This window comes from Aplidium turbinatum, chromosome 3 (genome assembly GCF_918807975.1).
Source record: "Aplidium turbinatum chromosome 3, kaAplTurb1.1, whole genome shotgun sequence".
Lineage (NCBI taxonomy): Eukaryota > Metazoa > Chordata > Ascidiacea > Aplousobranchia > Polyclinidae > Aplidium > Aplidium turbinatum.
This window is the reverse complement of record NC_137474.1, coordinates 26,011,071-26,028,112: the sequence shown is the minus strand read 5'-3', so window position 1 is coordinate 26,028,112 and position 17,042 is coordinate 26,011,071. Positions and strand designations below refer to the sequence as shown.

Genomic DNA, 17,042 nt, shown 5'->3' with positions numbered 1-17,042 from the left:
GATTTTTTCTGAGCCATCTGCATAATATGGGGAAGGTCTGAGCAAAGCATCAGCTTGATAAAAATTTTTCTCACAAAAAATCTCCCACGACTGCACTATTGTTGCTGGAGAATTATTCCATTCATTAGGTACCGCTGAATGGAGAGCAGTAGCCTACTTGAAAATGCGTTGCTCAAGTGCACATCCATAGCTATCGGGGTGGTCATATGCAGTACACTACTTCGTAAATTTTACTTTGTATGTTATTCGCTCTGAAGGTGTGCATTGTTATGGTGCGCGAAACGTCAGTGAAGCAATAAAACAACTCGCATGATTCTACTTTCACTTTCCTTTTTTATCAAATGAAACTAGCTACTGCTGGAAAATGATAACAATCTTGATGAACACCCAAACTTTTCAGAATTTTTTGCTGTTGGATTCCGTCAAAGAAAAACAAAATTGAATTTGTTTGTTGTCTATCCAGGGTTACACCTGGTGGTTGAAGATTTAGATGGACGGGAAGGGATTAGATTTAAGTGGACGGGAAGGCAAGGAAGCCAATATTCGTGTCCACCTTCAGGCATGCCTAAGTGTCGTGCCAAAGACACAGCCGCATGCTCTCGAGCGGTGTCGAACCGGCACCCTTTCGATTGCCGTTCCAGCGCCTTCACCACTCGGCTATGCAGCCGACAAATTGAATTAAATGTTACTTTACCATGTTTTTTCAATGTGGTATTAACGTTACTTTGCGACAGTGGTTTTGCCAGGGCGCACTGCCACATCGTTTAGTGGTCCATTGAATAGCGATCTATCGCACATGAAGCAGAAGACGTGATGGGATATGGCGTTTATTAAAGGGAAACACAATACATGCACAGGAGGCAGCCATGAAATTATTGCACAGACGAGAAAAATGTGGCACTATATCAAGGCAGCAGAGCAAATATACTGCATTGAACTATAGATGGTGCCAGTGGCGTAGCGTGACTGATTTGAATGGGGGGCACTCCAGAAGCAAAACTATTTAACTCGACATGAAAGTTTAGCTTGGCTTTAGGAAATTTTTGGTCTATGCCAAACTGACATTCTAAATTTACCCATTATCTATTGAACGCATTTGTAATAAAACCTTGCTATTTTTACCTTTCTAAACTTGGCCTATTTGCAAACGTATAAGGCAGTGTTTCTTAACCTTTTTCACGCCAGGGTACACGTGCAGACAACTGAAAATGAGGCGGCGCACAAGGCAAGCGGGAAAATGTTTGAGTATTTCGCTATTTCTCTTGTATTGCCTGCAAATGTTCATTATAGACCTCATAATATCACTATTTTCAAAGTGGGCTACTGTGTTCTCAATAAAATAAGCCGAAAAAAAATTATAAGTAAGGCAAATAAAGCCAATGAAGTTAAGTTTTTTTTTAGAAACTTATTGCGGTGTTATTTTAAGTAAGTGTTCTGGACAGAAGGAGTAAGTTTAAAAATCTTTATTCGATAAGTTAATAAAAAGTCAACTTTTTATCGTTTGGTCAATTTTAGACATAAAAAAAGAAAACAAAATCACCTCTCTACCAAAATTGGTCAGTAAAGTCAATTTTATGTAAGGTACTCTGCCCAAATAAGGCCCACCCTTTCATATCTGGAAAACCAAAGCAAGCAAGGAACAGCTGTTGTAATCTGATTGGCTGCGATAATCACGTAGAGAGAATTATTCGTTTTTCAAACATTGGGTTACCATTAACTGCGGAAATTATTCGAAAGTTTGTTTTTGGCTTTGCAGATAAAAATGGCCTGGAACACCCCATTCACAGGTTATTTGGCAGGTGAAAAATGGTCTATTCAGCAGCGATGGCTAGAACTACGACGACGCTCAGCATATGCATCATGCCCATGCACAAAAGTTGAATCAGTTCATTGTACAGGACTACTATACCAAGCTAAAAACGTATTGGAAAACATGGAACTTTTTGATCAACCTCACCGTTTGCTCTTGCATCATCAGCAGACAGTAACTGCACAAGAGGAATAGAAAAGAGTCCATCTTGTGGCACCCGAACATGGTGAAAATGCAACAGTTATAGCTTGTGTCAATGCTGCCGAAGGAACAATTCCACACATGATTCTTTTCAAGGAGAAGAACAGATGAGAAATCCTTGGTGACAATCTACCCCTTCTATCATGTTTTGAGATGGCAGAAAAGAGCGGCATGACGCATGAATTATTTCATAAAGTGGCTGCAATATTTTGCCAAGTTTAAGCTGCCCGGGAAGGTTCTTCTGGTCTTTGATGGGGCCAAATGTTACCTGTTTCGACATTGTGGATGAGGCAGACAAGTATGAAGTAGTATTGTTTTGTCTTCCATCTAACACAACTCACGAGCTTCAACCCATGGATGTGTCAGTATTTAGAGCCTTTGAGCCCTAACTGGGATGAACAAGTTCTCAATTTTTGGATAATCGGTTTGGTGTTTGATACATCAGTTAACACAGGAATTCATAAAGGAGTAACTGTGCGCCTGGAAAGAGCATTTGGAAGTAGTCTATTGCAACTAGCTTGTCGACATCATGTGCTGGAACTTTCGTGTGGAGCGGCTGCTGATTTGGTGTATAGCACCACAAAATCACCAAATGAAGCAGCCTTTAAAGTTCTTCTCGATCGCCGGCCTTCCCTTGACAAACATGACTTCCAAGTGCGTGAAGTAAAATGCAGGAAGGAAAAGACTAAATATGAAAACACCATTTCGTTTTGTCAAGCTGCATTACTTAATGATAATTTTAGAAAAGATTATCAAGAAATTTTAGAGCTGACTCTCATCTTTCTTGGTAAGTATCCTGTTTTTACTTTGTAGCCTCTACATTATTGCAGATATATCACGTTTCTGTGGTAAATAGCTTACGGATGATAATTGATATTGCAGGGAGAGTGTTGCCAGAAGGAAAAGTATTTAGAATAAATGCACCTGGTGCAAGGCATTTGGCACGCTGGATGGCGAAGGTAATCTACTCCATTAAGCGTGCCTAAGTTTCTATGCCAGGTCTATGTCAAGGTATGGTCAAGAGCAGCCTTACCCTTTCAAACTCCTGTCGAGGATTTGAATTCATACAAAATCTTGCTCACCAATGTAAAAGAACATAAATCTGAAAAATTTTGACAATTCAGAATGACTAGCAAATTCGAAAACCACTTTTGGTATCTGACAGAGCGTTTGGTCGTCCTTTTCTATTCAGTGACGTCGATGTGCAACAAAAGCAAAGTATGGCTAGGGCCATGAAGAGATATACAGTAGCAAAGAATCTTCTTTGAAAAGTGCTGAGCAGCAGATGCCTGCCATTACATTTTCCACCCAGCGGAAGGGACTTATTTGGCACAGTCTTGGTTTCTTTTCAACGTTATTAACGAGAAGCCTATCTTTGTCCAAACGGGCTTTTCTCTGGAAAAAAGATAAGGATTATAACCGCATTAAAGGACGACTTTCTCATCGCAAGGTTGTAAATGACTTTTCAGATCGAGCTCTTGGACTTGTCACAGACTACCATCAGTCTGCGTTATCGAAATCACAAGATCAAAAACAATTTCTCTATCAGGTGGTGAAAGACCTCCGATAAAACAAAACAGCCTCTTGCTGAAACCAAATTCACAATAGTGCACAAAGAAAATCATATCTGAAATGTGGTAGAATTCGACATTTTGAGAGTAATACACGTATCAGTGTTCATGGAGTTGCAAATTAAACCACTTTTCTTGCCACAAGTTTGTGTTACTGCCTCTTATTGTGTCCATTAAGATGCTAGATCATTAGAAGATAGCAAGAGCAGTTTCAGGGATAAGCGAAAATTTGATATTTTGAAAAATTTCAAACCAGGTGAACCAGGGTCAAACGTTAATATTTTTTGTGAAATTTGGTGTAGAGATATATTTACCAAAAGGATCATTATTGCAAACTTTCGAAAGATTTAAAACAAAAAAATTTTTTTTCGAGATTTTGAGCCAGCCTAGTTTACAATTTTGCGATAGGCTTATTTTGTTAAAAAAAGGTTTGATTGCTTTTGCTGAAACGTAATCAAATCACTTTCAACCAGGGGTGTTTGAAGCAAATCAGGCAAAGGACTATTTTCGTTTAAGACGTTTAACTCCAAAAGAAAATCAAGATAAAAGAATTATAGTATACGATAAAAAGAATTAATGTTTTTGAATATACAGCATTTTGCATGAAACTTTCTTACGCGAAACTGTAGTTGATATATCTTGGCTGAGCACTTTTACGAAGCTAAATTGTCACGATGTCCAAATGAAAAACGGAAAATATTTTTGCGTTGAAATAAAACGAAATTTTGTGATAGGTCTGAAAGCTTTTAAAGCGAGTAGTTTCAACACAAGTGAAAATTGTAGTCCTGTAGAAACTAGATTAGCCAAAAGTGAAAAATAGACCTGTTAAGCTTATTCAAGCGGGTAGTTTACATGGGTCAATATTATATTGGTTCACACAGTCCAACTATAGGCTTATGTACAAAAAATTTGCTAGACGGCAAAAATTAGAAATTTTGATACCACCAACACATTTTTACTTTTTTGTTCCTGTCACATAAAATGCTTTGGCTATAATTGATGTTATCAAAACAAGATTTCTGTCTTTTTTAACCTCAGTGTAGACAAAAATAATTAGGTCTAACAATTAAGTCAGCGCTGATAAAGAATAATAAATAATGTAACTACTACAGTAAAAGAATAAGGATAAAGGTTTTAGTAATGCAAAAACTCATAAAATACCTTTATTATTAAAATTAGTGGTCTGCAGGTCGCAAAACAGCAAACTGATTTTAAACGTACTGACTTTTGCATACAACTGAATGTTGAAAACAGAACAGCAGGCTACTTCGATGCGACCGAAAGACTATAATAATGTCATAAACGCGTTTGTAAATACTTGTTGGTCACATTGTTTTGAAAAACACCAAGTTCATTTGTGACATTATCTTGGACTGTCACTACCATTTCTTGTCTTGCATTCGAGTTCTCAAAACAGAAAAGTTTTAAATGCACAAATTGCGAGATTTAAGTGAGCGGTGACCCCCATACCCCCAACACCCTTGATAGTTCAAAATCCATAAAAGTTTTAAGCCAAACCTTAATAAAAAATATTTAAAAAAATTCTGTAACTTTAAAATGATTGGGCGCCACGTGCTCCCCAGTGCCCCTTACACACTACGCTACTGAATGGTACAGAGAAGCAGCCAATAGTGAAGCGAATATTGAAAAACATGATTTCCTTTTAAAAAATTACGAAGCTTATAAAAATAAAATCAAGTGGGAGCAGCCGGAAGAAGACGCAGGTTCGTTGTGGTTTCTAACAAAGATCGGATTGTAATTTCGAAACATTACCGACCAAGCTGGAAGGTTATCCCGGCGGACATTGGGGTTACTCAATTATGATCAATGTTTTAAGAAGCTAACAACACAAAAACTATGTCCAAATTAATTGCATATTTTTTTGTCGTATCCAGGCTTACAACCCGGTTGTTGAAGATTTAGGTTAAGTGGGCGGGAAGGCAAGGAAGCCAATATTCGTGTCCACCTTCAGGCATGCCTTTAAGTGTCCTGCCAAAGACACAGCTGCATGCTCATGAGCGGTGTCGAACCGGCGCCCTTTCGATTGCCGTTCCAGTGTTCTCACCACTCGGCTATGCAGCCGGTTATGCAACATATGATCATTGTAAACAAGAAAAAATGAAATAGTAGAGTACCTTTCCTTTAAGAGAGCAATCTCTTAAAAAAGCAAAGATAAGCTTAGTTTGTACCATGGCGATCTTTATATTATAGATCGCTATGGGTTCTACGAAGTTAAGTACTGTTTTTGACAAAATTAGAAAAAAAAGAGTAAAATCTATAACTCGGAACAACTTCATTTACAAAAAAAAAATTAGCCTAAAAAATATTTAGCCAAGATGAAACTTCCACCTTCCCTAATAGTTAACAATCGCATGACATGGACGCTAGCAACAATATTGAAAATAGCAACGTTCAAATCCCCCCTAGCACTGATCGATGCAATGTCACTCAACGCGCGCGTCTCGTTCCTTCTTGTGATGAAGCTCCTCCAGAACTTCATGGGTGAGATTGTGACGGGTGATCAGACCGAGAATCTGGAAGCACAAACCACGTTTGATTGACAGGACAAGCGCGCCGTTGACTTGCTTGAGTAAAGCGTCTGCCTACGTTTTACTCAAGCAAGTTAAAAATATCAAGAGAATTTGCACAGCTGGCTGGTGGGACAGAACTATTTTGTGGCTGATGAGTTTGCTAAAAAACTGCCACGGTCTTAAATAATTCTGTCACAAACAATCCGTAACCGTTTGTCCTCTCTGTTGCTCTTTTTGTCACGCGTTTCGCTGAATAATTGCAACAGCTTGGGATGATTGGTTGTGTGTTGACAAAGTCCACAGCCAACACGGCCGACTTTGTGCACAAAGTAACAAGATAGTTCGACTCTCGGGGTGTGCGCTTGAGCAACGCACTTCAAGGATAGCTTTCTATTCAGGGGCACCTAGCAGATGGAATTATTTACAAACAACAAAACTTCAACAACAAACGGAAACTTCACTCTGTCAATCTCGGTAATCAGGCCTGCGTCAGCGGTTCAAACAGTGCTTCCACTTTGAAGGATTTTATCCCGAAATCGGGATTTTTCAACGCTTCGAAGGATAAAAAAGGGATTTGAAGAAAAAAAGGATTTTTTAGGGATTTTTAACAATTTTACAAGGAATTTTTGTCTTAAAAAGGGATTTGTTCTTTTTAGCAATTTTAAAGAAAATTTTATTCATATTCCCTTTCAAAAGTTCTAAAAACGACTGGAATAACGATGATCAGCTGGTTTCCATCGTCACTCGCCATCCGGAACCCCTCTTACTCCCTGTCCCATCCTCGCCTTTCTATCGCTTGATTTCTTTTATCGCCACTTTGGGAATTGGACGTGATTGCAGACTGTAGTGAGAGAGTTAGTTCTCAATTCTTTGAGTTAAAATTAGGTAATCCGTTGATTTACAGTTGAAGTTGAGTAGCAATGACAAAGTTCACTGAGGTTCGACGTACAGTTAGGTATGATAAGCTTAGGCTAGTGATATCTTTAGTGCTAGTGATATGTTTAGAAAAGTTAGTTTTTGCCTATGCTAACTGATGGTGTCATAATAATAGAGGCTATGTAGTATGTATACAACATGTATAGTGTACACAGTCAGACTGAGTCAGTATCATGAATAGGCCTAGTATCCTGGAGTTTTTCGTCAGTCTCAAATGATTGTGAAGGCGTTACTGACAAGGGGAAAAAAGAGATAGCCTAGCCAATAGTGTTAAGTTAGCGGCTTAGCGCATCAAGGAAAACTAAACTAAACACAAAAATAAATTTGTTAATGGATGGATAATTCGTTGAAACTGGACATTTACCACCTGTACATTTTTGCTGTTAGGGATAGGTTAGGAACTCCGGGTAGGAAAGATGAGAGTGGTAATTGGTAAATGATGTCCAGGACTCCAGGTGGTAAATGTCCCAGAACCGACTAACTGACAAGCAGTTTTTTGGCTGAACAGTGAACAAAGGAAGTAAACCATGTTATTGTAAAATATGGGCTACTTTTGTGCAGCCTACTGTTCTAATAAAACAACGTTGCTTCGACATACCGTACCGGTGCTACTGAATAAAATCGAGATTAAAATAGCTTTAACTGAGATTATAATAACTTTAAAGTTGTATTAGCACCTTTTTTAACCTAAATAACCTCGCCTATGAAGGAAATTTTGAAAGATTTCCGACTGAGGAAAAAGGGATTTTTCAGGACAAAAAAGGAAATTGAAGAGGATTTATCAATTGTCAGAAGTGGAAGCACTGGGTTCAAAGCCTCTACAAGTATGTGGAACTGCCAGGATTAAGCAGCTTTCTCAGTCAAAAGATAAAAAAATCACACAATCAACCAACCAATGACGTCTCACATGAGCTCACCTCTCCGGAACTGTTTATGACTGGAAGATGGCGCAATCCCATCGTGCGGAATAGATTGAAGACCTGGGAGACGGGGGAGTCTGGGTGAACGATGTGGGGGCAAGGGTGCATGTATGGGGTCAAATCCTAGAACATACCAGAACAAAACTGAAACTCCATATCACTTGTTACTAACACAATAAGCAACCATCAATGAAACATTTCATGATATCAATTACAAGCATTGCCGCTGTCACGTTGCCAGACAACAACAATGGCTTCGAAGCACGCTTGTGTGTTCACTTTAGAAAACCTATTCATTTGAATGATATCTTGACACCAGAAGCGACAGCCTTACTATGATGTTCTTGGTGTCAATCCCATCGAGATCCAGGTCATGGATGGAAGGGAAGCGAGGGTAATCCTTATTGAGGCTTTCGTAACTCAACTCCGGTTGTGACCTAGGCTGCAAGTAACCAAACATCGTTAGTTGTCGGGATTATCCAAATATGTTCAGTGCCCCGGAATACCTTCCAACAACTGTACAAGGAGATTGAGACTTTGCTGGCAAATTTGTATTTGCGCAGCGGATGCAAACCAGGCTTGGTAAAATCTAATCCTGAGTTTGAAAATAAGTCGCTACAGCACGTATCCAACAGAACTGCATCAGTAAATAACAAAACGAAGGAGATAGAAGACGTCATCGCTCCAAATAACTCAGTGAGTTGTTTGGTTAACTCACCCCGTTCTTGATGGGGTAGCTGACGTTCTGTTGGATTAGAGTGACAAGGTGGGTTCTCAATATCATCCCGTGAAATGTCAAAGGTCGTAGCTTGTCCTCCAGCGACACGCAGCTCTCCTGGCTGGAACTAAAAGTTCAACGAATCGTCACTGGCAGAGAGATAACTCCTGAACCACTATACTGTGTTGCATCAGAATTGAGTTTATTTACAGAATTGAGTTTATTTACATTTACATCAAAACCAACAAAAACGGATTGTTTGTGCACGTTTAGTTTGACTTACTAAAACTTGTGCGTGGTGACAACATAAATAAAAAAAACTTTCAAGTTTTCTCCAGTGTTGATATCAGACAATCAGCATCCCCTGTAACTACTCAACTGGCAGAACAGAAAACTTGCCTTGGTACCTTTCCATAAACCCATGACAACATACTGACTTCCTTCAGTGTGGAGCCAAGATGCTATCACTATTTGTTCGACTTAATTGTTGGTTTATAAACCACTGCAAAGTCAGAAGCTGTGGTCTCGGTTGGAGTGATAAGCTGTCAAACCTTCTTACCTCGCATGCAGCAAATCCTTTTCTTCACCTTCAAGTGAAACACTGATCAGTTCGCGGGATTCAGACCGGGATCTCTCTATCTGCATCCGAGACACGTGGCTGGAAGACTGAAAAACCATTAAAAATTAAACGACTTTAATTTTAACAACTGCTATTCAAACAACAATTCTTGGAGTACATGGGCCAACAGCTCCGGCCAGAACCTTGACAAGAGATACTACCCTACCCCAACCGCCCTAAAAAAAATGAAGTTATATTTCAGAGATTTAAAATTTTAGTTTTGTGTCGTTAATTTTGGTAAGCAAGGCTTCGAAAATATGTGTGTCGAACCGAGAAAAGTATTTGCTAATATAAGCTGTATAGGCCTTTTTTGTTTGATCGCTATCCAAAGTCGGCTTTGTTCCCACTAATAGGGGTTTCAGATTCCCTCCTTGCAGCGATTTTCTTCATTCTTTTCTCCACCCCATTTTTTCCATCAGTCTTCCTTTAGACCGATCATGTTTGCCTCACTCTTCACCTGTACTTTTCACGATCGTTTTTAAAGTCTTCGTTTCCTCTTCTCATCTACTTTCGTTTTCATCCATCGTCCCAGTCTTATCTTACCAATTGAAGGGCTTCTTCGGCCCTTGTGGCCAAATGCAGAGTGGGCATAATCAGGTTTTTTTTTAAGGTTTGGTTTGGGTGACCGCTAAGTAGTTTTAAGAGACCGCAAGTGTTTCATTTAAATACCAAAAAATAGCCATAACTACATACAATCAACGCAACATAAAATGAATTATTCGACAAGGCACAGCTTAAATGATTGTGACAGCGACCAAACAGCCTGCCCAACACGGCCGCCAAACAAGTTTGCTGCACAATCAAGCAAAGTGTGCTTGTTGGCTTCTGCTTGTTATGTTTCCACACGTAAAAACTGATCATTATGCGCCATAAATCAGAAATAAACATTGACGAGTATCGAAGGTGCACTTTTTTTGTGAATAACTCTTTGATTCAGCTGTTAGCTGTACCTCCACTTATTCTTTTTTCCGGACGTGAACTATTGATCGTAGGCTATATTTGTATTATCGACAAGACATAGCGAGAAACAACCATTACTTTTCTACTGTAGTTGCAAGTCCAAATTTTGGGAAACCGCTGGAGAAATTTGGGGGACCGTTTCGGTCCCCCAAAACACCTTAAAAAAACACTGGGCATAATTATCTGATTAAGTGTGACTGGAATTACCGGTAAAAGTTTAAAGAGAATTGTACCAGTGTCCTCCGCAAGAGGTCAACAGAGGTTGGAACCAAAGGCACGGACATGCTGAAATGAACGATTGAAGACATTTATGATATTAATTTCAGCACCAACCTAAATAAATTGGTCTAGAAATGTAAATGGATAAATTTATTAAGTCTCATTTTAAATGAGACCTTTTATCATTTATAACTTTTTGCTGTTATTATCTCTTATTATAAGAAAGCTTTATCATCTACAATGTAGATGATAACTTTCAATGTGGTTCAATATTAGGTCGAACAGACGATGTGGCAACTCTCAACTACATACTAAGATTTTCATCTGTCAGCCTCGAACTGTAACGACTTTTTGTAAAGTGCATTTTAGAAAAGAACTGTTCGCATAGGTGCGTGCTGCCGAAAACACATGACCATTTGAGATTGTCAAATTGTTTTGCGGGCCGCACAAGATTCTTTGACGGGCCGCAGGTTCGTCACCTCTGATCTACATCTACAAAGGAAAGGGAGATGCTCTTGATAGGGGAAATTATAAAGGTTTGAAGTTGCTCGATCAGACCATGAAAACACTTGAGAGAATTACAGAACTACTGATTAGGAAGCAAGTGCAGATCGATGAAATGCAATTCGTCTTTACGACAGGCCACTGAGGCCAGGGTACAACTGATGCCATTTTCATCATCCGTCAACTTCAAGAAAAGCACCTTTCCGTAAATAAAACTCTTTACATGGCTTTTGTAGACCTTGAAAAATCTTTTGATCGAGTGCCGAGGAAGGTGATCTGATGGGCCATGCGCAGTGTTTTTTTTAAGGTGTTTTGGGGGACCGAAACGGTCCCCCAAATTTCTCCAGCGGTTTCCCAAAATTTGGACTTGCAACTACAGTAGAAAAGTAATGGTTGTTTCTCGCTATGTCTTGTCGATAATACAAATATAGCCTACGATCAATAGTTCACGTCCGGAAAAAAGAATAAGTGGAGGTACAGCTAACAGCTGAATCAAAGAGTTATTCACAAAAAAAGTGCACCTTCGATACTCGTCAATGTTTATTTCTGATTTATGGCGCATAATGATCAGTTTTTACGTGTGGAAACATAACAAGCAGAAGCCAACAAGCACACTTTGCTTGATTGTGCAGCAAACTTGTTTGGCGGCCGTGTTGGGCAGGCTGTTTGGTCGCTGTCACAATCATTTAAGCTGTGCCTTGTCGAATAATTCATTTTATGTTGCGTTGATTGTATGTAGTTATGGCTATTTTTTGGTATTTAAATGAAACACTTGCGGTCTCTTAAAACTACTTAGCGGTCACCCAAACCAAACCTTAAAAAAAAACCTGGCCATGCGTAAGCTGAATGTTGAGTGATGGCTAGTACGAAAAGTACAATCAATGTACTTGAATGATTGGAGCCGTGCGCGTGTTGGAAACGGATACAGTGACACTTTCAGAGTGGCGGTAGATATACAATATCGGGTTCTGTATTGAGCCCGCTGCTCTTCATCATCGTCCCAGAAGTCCTGTTATGAGCTGCGCACTGGTTGTCATTGGAAGCTGTTGTACGTTGACGACCTTGTCAACATTGACACCTCATTAGAAACACCAGTTGATGGAACCACATCCTGGAGGAAGGAAAGGAAGCAAAGAACCTAAGAGTGAACATAAGAAAGACCAGTGTAACGATACTGGTCTCAACATGAACTTCCTGGGAAAATCAGGAAAGTATCGTTGTTCGGTATGCCTAAGTAGAACGAGAAAAAACTCTATTTTTTGCACTAATTGCTCTCACTGGTTCCAAAAGAATCGCAGATGAATAAAAGGCCCACTCAGACCGGACTCACAATACCTATGCCCACGCTATAAGGGCACATCAAGACCCATAGACAGTAGGCCAGTAAGCGAGGTTGAGGTTGAAGGTGGCACACTTGACAATTGACATGGTAGCTGACTTTTGCTACCTTGGAGATACAATCATGATTAAGTGTTATGCCATGATTAAGCTCCCACCCCTTCTGGAGAGGGGTGGGAGCTTGCAGCCATAACACGGTGCAAGTCAACCTGGTAAAAGTTCAGAGAACTGCTCTCTATTCTCACAAGCAAGCAACTTTCTGCGACCATCAAAGATCAAGTTAACTCCAGCTGTGTGAGTAGTGTCATGCTCCATGGCTCTGAAACGTGGGCAACACTAGCAAGCATCATCAAGCGCTTACAACATAATCACAGAACGTTGGTAAGATGGACTTGCCTGGTCAAGCCTGAAGACAACAACCAGTTTAAAGACTCTTTTATCTAGGCTTAAAATAAGAGACATTGATGAAGTCCTCCGATAGGGCAGAATAAGATGGCTTGGGCACGTTGAGCGCAGCACTACCTGGATCTCTCAGGTCAGATGCACCAACATTGCAGCACAGCGAGGTCAAGGTAAACCAAAACTTTCTTGGGAAGAACTTGTTAAGCGAGACCTTTCAGCCCTGAACATGGACTCTGCCAACACAACAGACCGCGAGGTGCGGAAAGGAAGACATCGCTCTCGACACTCAGACAATGCAGGCCACACCTTCAACACGAACATTAACTCATGGCCTGTAAAATAAAATTTGGTTGATGATCTCCATCCCTTACCTACATAGTCAATTAGTCATGCTATTGAAGAAATAAACTGAAGAAAAATACTCTCTCATTGGAGATTCCGGAGAGCTTTACTTCTAAGTAAGTTTTGACACACAAATTATTGGATAAAGTCAAAATTTGAGCATATTTAAAATCCAGACAAAAAAAATGTTGATATTCCATCAGGAGTGTCCCGTTAAAAGACGGCTGTTATATGATGCGTTGATCGAATTACTAACTTCAACAATTTTTTTTTATCTGCGCTTGTGGAATAATCAACAAGAGTTGACAGAGTCATAGACAGCGGAATGACTTTAAATATGGCTAAAGTGTACATCACAAGCGCCGTACAATCAAGAATTCAACAGGCAGTTGCTTGCCGGAGGGCCGGCATTTTTTTAAACGTATTTAAGTGGGCAACTTCTCACAATTAAATCATCACATGTTCAGCCATCTGTTTTGTTACATAATCTATTCTCTACTGGTTCTTATATTGAATTAAATTTCAATGAATCAGTTTTTGATGCTTGACAACGGCTAGATAACCGAAAACTTGGTCGTACATATGCGTCAATATAACGTCAACTTCAACTTACACGATAACGCAGGTTGGCTGTGTCCAAGGACATATTTTTCGCGGGGGTGACAGGTACAAGGGGGACGTGGGTGGAGCGGGTAACCACAGGGAAGGAGTTGTGTGCCGTAGTGGAGAGGAGGTTGATCAGGGATCGGATGTAAGTGTGTGGATTGACAAAGCTCAACCTCGTGTTCATGATGTCCGATGCCATGTAGCTGCCAATGCACTCATGGTTATTATCTTCTGTTGATTCAAAACAATTAAAATAAGCACTTTTATATTTATTAATTTTCTAAGATTACTTACTGACAAAATTATCACATAACAAAACACACACTTTACCACATGATAGACATGCAACACTTTGTCAAGTTGTAATATCATACCCCAGATCTTGTCAACCATAGCAAACACCTTCACGACATGTTTGCTACTTTTGTTGACATTAGTGCAAAACCAATTCAAGCATCAAAAGAAGGGCGACAACTCACTTGACAGCGAAGTGCGGAGCCTCCCACTCAAGTAGAGGAACAGATTTGAGCTTGATGTGGATGTCATAGAGACCTTCATTACCGAGATCACCAGCCCACTTCGCCACCTACACACATTAATACTCAGGTCGCATCACAACGTGGCTGCAACGTCACACAACGATCTACTGTACAATGTCCAATTGTGCATGATATATTCAATAGTTCAGGTCGAAAGAAATCGTTTTATGAAGAGTTGACAGGTGATATAGAACTTGAAAATTAAAAGTAGAATGTTGCTCATAGCTCGAAGCTACAAGTTTTCGTCTGACTCTCTTCAGAATAATAATAATGTTATGGTTTTATTTATTGTTGCTCTACAACTGCTGGGGTCTTTTAACGACAGGGCTCACTTTTAATTTTATATCAGATTTACGATGTCATCACAGATTTACGATGTCATTACCCGACTTATCCTCACTGTGCGTCACGCAAGAAAGTACACGATGGGTACAGTTTTTAAAGTCTTTGGTATGACCCGATCTGAAATCGAACCCAGATCTACCAGCTCCAAAGACGAAACCCCTCGGCCACTGAACTGATATCGTCAGAATAAAATAAACCTAAATGTTAGTCAGGTTCGTTATGTAATTTCGTTCAAAATTTTTGGAGATTAGCAAACCTATACATTTTCGGAAAGCTTAGACCATGAGGACTCTGAAAAACTTTGATTACATTTGCAGAGATGTCCCCATGGCCGTCATTTTGAATTTTCAAAATGGCCGCCGCAAAATATATATATTGATATATCTTGGCTCCTAATAAACTTAGAAACTTTATCAAACATGCTAATTCTATGTTTTAAGGGTCAAGAAATCCATTAGACGCATACCTAGATACCAAGCGTTAACCACTTTGCAATTATCCGCCATATTGGTTTTCAAAATGGCCGCCGAAATTAGCCTCTGAATCGGTTGGCATGGGTTCGATACCTTGTCGGGTCATACCAAAGACATTTTTAAAATGGTACTGAATTTCATTCCTGCTAGGCACTGAGCAATGGAGTGGATTCGGGTAATAATGTACTCAGTTGCACATCTATACGGCTGCAGGGTTGTTCCATTATATTTCAACAAACCCCAAACACCCTATGTTTGAAAATTTTGTTTTTGATGATTGATTTGGTAAGGGTTTGACATACTAATGCTAACAAAAAAAAAAAATTGAAATCGGACAACCGGTTAGTGAGATAGTGAAACTCATCACTAGATGGCAGACGTGAGCTCCAAAATTTATTTCTTAATTTTGGGAGCTATACTCCACCTAGAAATTTGATGTTGGTGTCAAATCATATGTTTTAAGGGTCAAGGAATCTAAATTTGAGGTTAAATTGATGATAAATCCACAAGAAAACAATGTTTTTAAAGATTTAAAGGAGATAAATGGGGCCCCCAAATGGGGATGAAGGGCAGTATGAAATTTTGAACAAAGATATTTTTGGATAGCTAAGGTTGCATGTTTCTTTTTTAATAAGTAATTGGACTTTACAATTGATAAGATCATGAAAAAAATGTAAAATTATACCAAGCATTTCCAACTAGAATGTATAAAAAAAAAATCATTTAATTATCATGCCTGGTGTATGATACTGTATAATATTGTATCATTGCAGCTTCTAATCACATAAAACTACTAATTTTGTACTCGACATGAATTATTGTATAAATGTATAGTTGTATACTGTATTGTATATAATGATATGTGCCCAGCCCTGTCACAAACATTAGGCGACAAAGCAAAAATTACAAATTAAAAAGTACAGCATGTCACAACAACAAAAAAGATACAGTTTATGGTACTAGTACCAATATAAGCATCTAGTGATTCTTCTTCTTCTTCTTGAACAATTGTCATGACAAACAATATGTAAATTGTGATGTCATCAACAAGCAATAATGTAAATTGTGATGTCATAGACAAAAATCTTGAACAATGAGTGTAAAAAAGTACAAAATTTGCAAGTCAGAAAATTTAGCTTTTATTATAGTAGTTATCAAAATTAATTCATGTTTTTTATTTGAAATGAAAGAGTATTGATATAAGTATAAAATATGTGAATTTCAGTTCTTAAATTTTATACCCATTTTTTTTATAGGCCCCCAAAGTTTGGCCTCCAAAAAATGCATGTAGCAAATTGAAACCTTTATAATCATATCAAGAAGTTCTCTGTCAACGTTTTAATTTACATTTTTGGATTCCTTGGGTCTTTAAATGTATGTTTAGCAATTTTCAGCCATTTTGTTTGATCACAGGTTAAGAAATTAGAAAGATAATAAGAAATTGGACAAAATCACTAAAGCGGAACAGGCAAAAATGGTGATTTTTCTAATGACCATAACTCTACTAATATTTAAAATTTTCCAAAAATTTTTTTTGCATTCTTAATATTTCTTTGACGTCTACAAGTATGCCAAATTTCGATAAAATCTATGACATGTGGTGTAACCCATTTGCTCATTTGGCATGGAATGACCCATCTACAAGTATGTCAAATTTCAATAAAATCTATGACATGTGGTGTAATTTTTCAAAAAAATTTGTTCATTTGCAATGGAATGACCCTATAGTCAATTCGGTCAAAATGTCCGAAAAAATATATAGTCAACCTATAGTCAATTGACTATATATGACTAAAAGTGACTAAAAATGACCGAAATAAATAAAAAATGACCGAATTTTTTCAAGTCATTTCGGACAAATGACCGAAAAGTCTCAGCGAAAAAAAAAACCCAGCAACTGGTTAATGGTTATGAGTAGCCTACATTTTAAAACCTCATGTCATAATAGCAAACAATTGTACAACATTATCCAATTCTCCCTTGTCAAAGTTGTATGTTCTGGCATTTT

The 17,042-nt window shown here is 38.6% G+C and overlaps 1 protein-coding gene across 2 annotated transcripts in view; it reads right to left on the bottom strand.

Moving 5' to 3' along the window:
* Window positions 1-811: 811 nt before the first annotated feature.
* The window catches only part of LOC145767597 (H(+)/Cl(-) exchange transporter 6-like), a 155,169-nt gene continuing 138,938 nt past the window's right edge, over window positions 812-17,042 (bottom strand). For both annotated transcript variants that reach the window (XM_082579447.1, XM_082579448.1), the window contains 7 exons: window positions 14,157-14,263; window positions 13,685-13,880; window positions 9,247-9,353; window positions 8,688-8,814; window positions 8,304-8,411; window positions 7,967-8,092; window positions 812-6,116 (listed from right to left, as the gene is read on the bottom strand). In XM_082579447.1, the coding sequence (XP_082435573.1) occupies window positions 6,027-6,116; window positions 7,967-8,092; window positions 8,304-8,411; window positions 8,688-8,814; window positions 9,247-9,353; window positions 13,685-13,880; window positions 14,157-14,263 (861 nt within the window). In that variant the 3' untranslated portion in view covers window positions 812-6,026. The remainder of the gene's footprint in view (window positions 6,117-7,966; window positions 8,093-8,303; window positions 8,412-8,687; window positions 8,815-9,246; window positions 9,354-13,684; window positions 13,881-14,156; window positions 14,264-17,042) is intronic.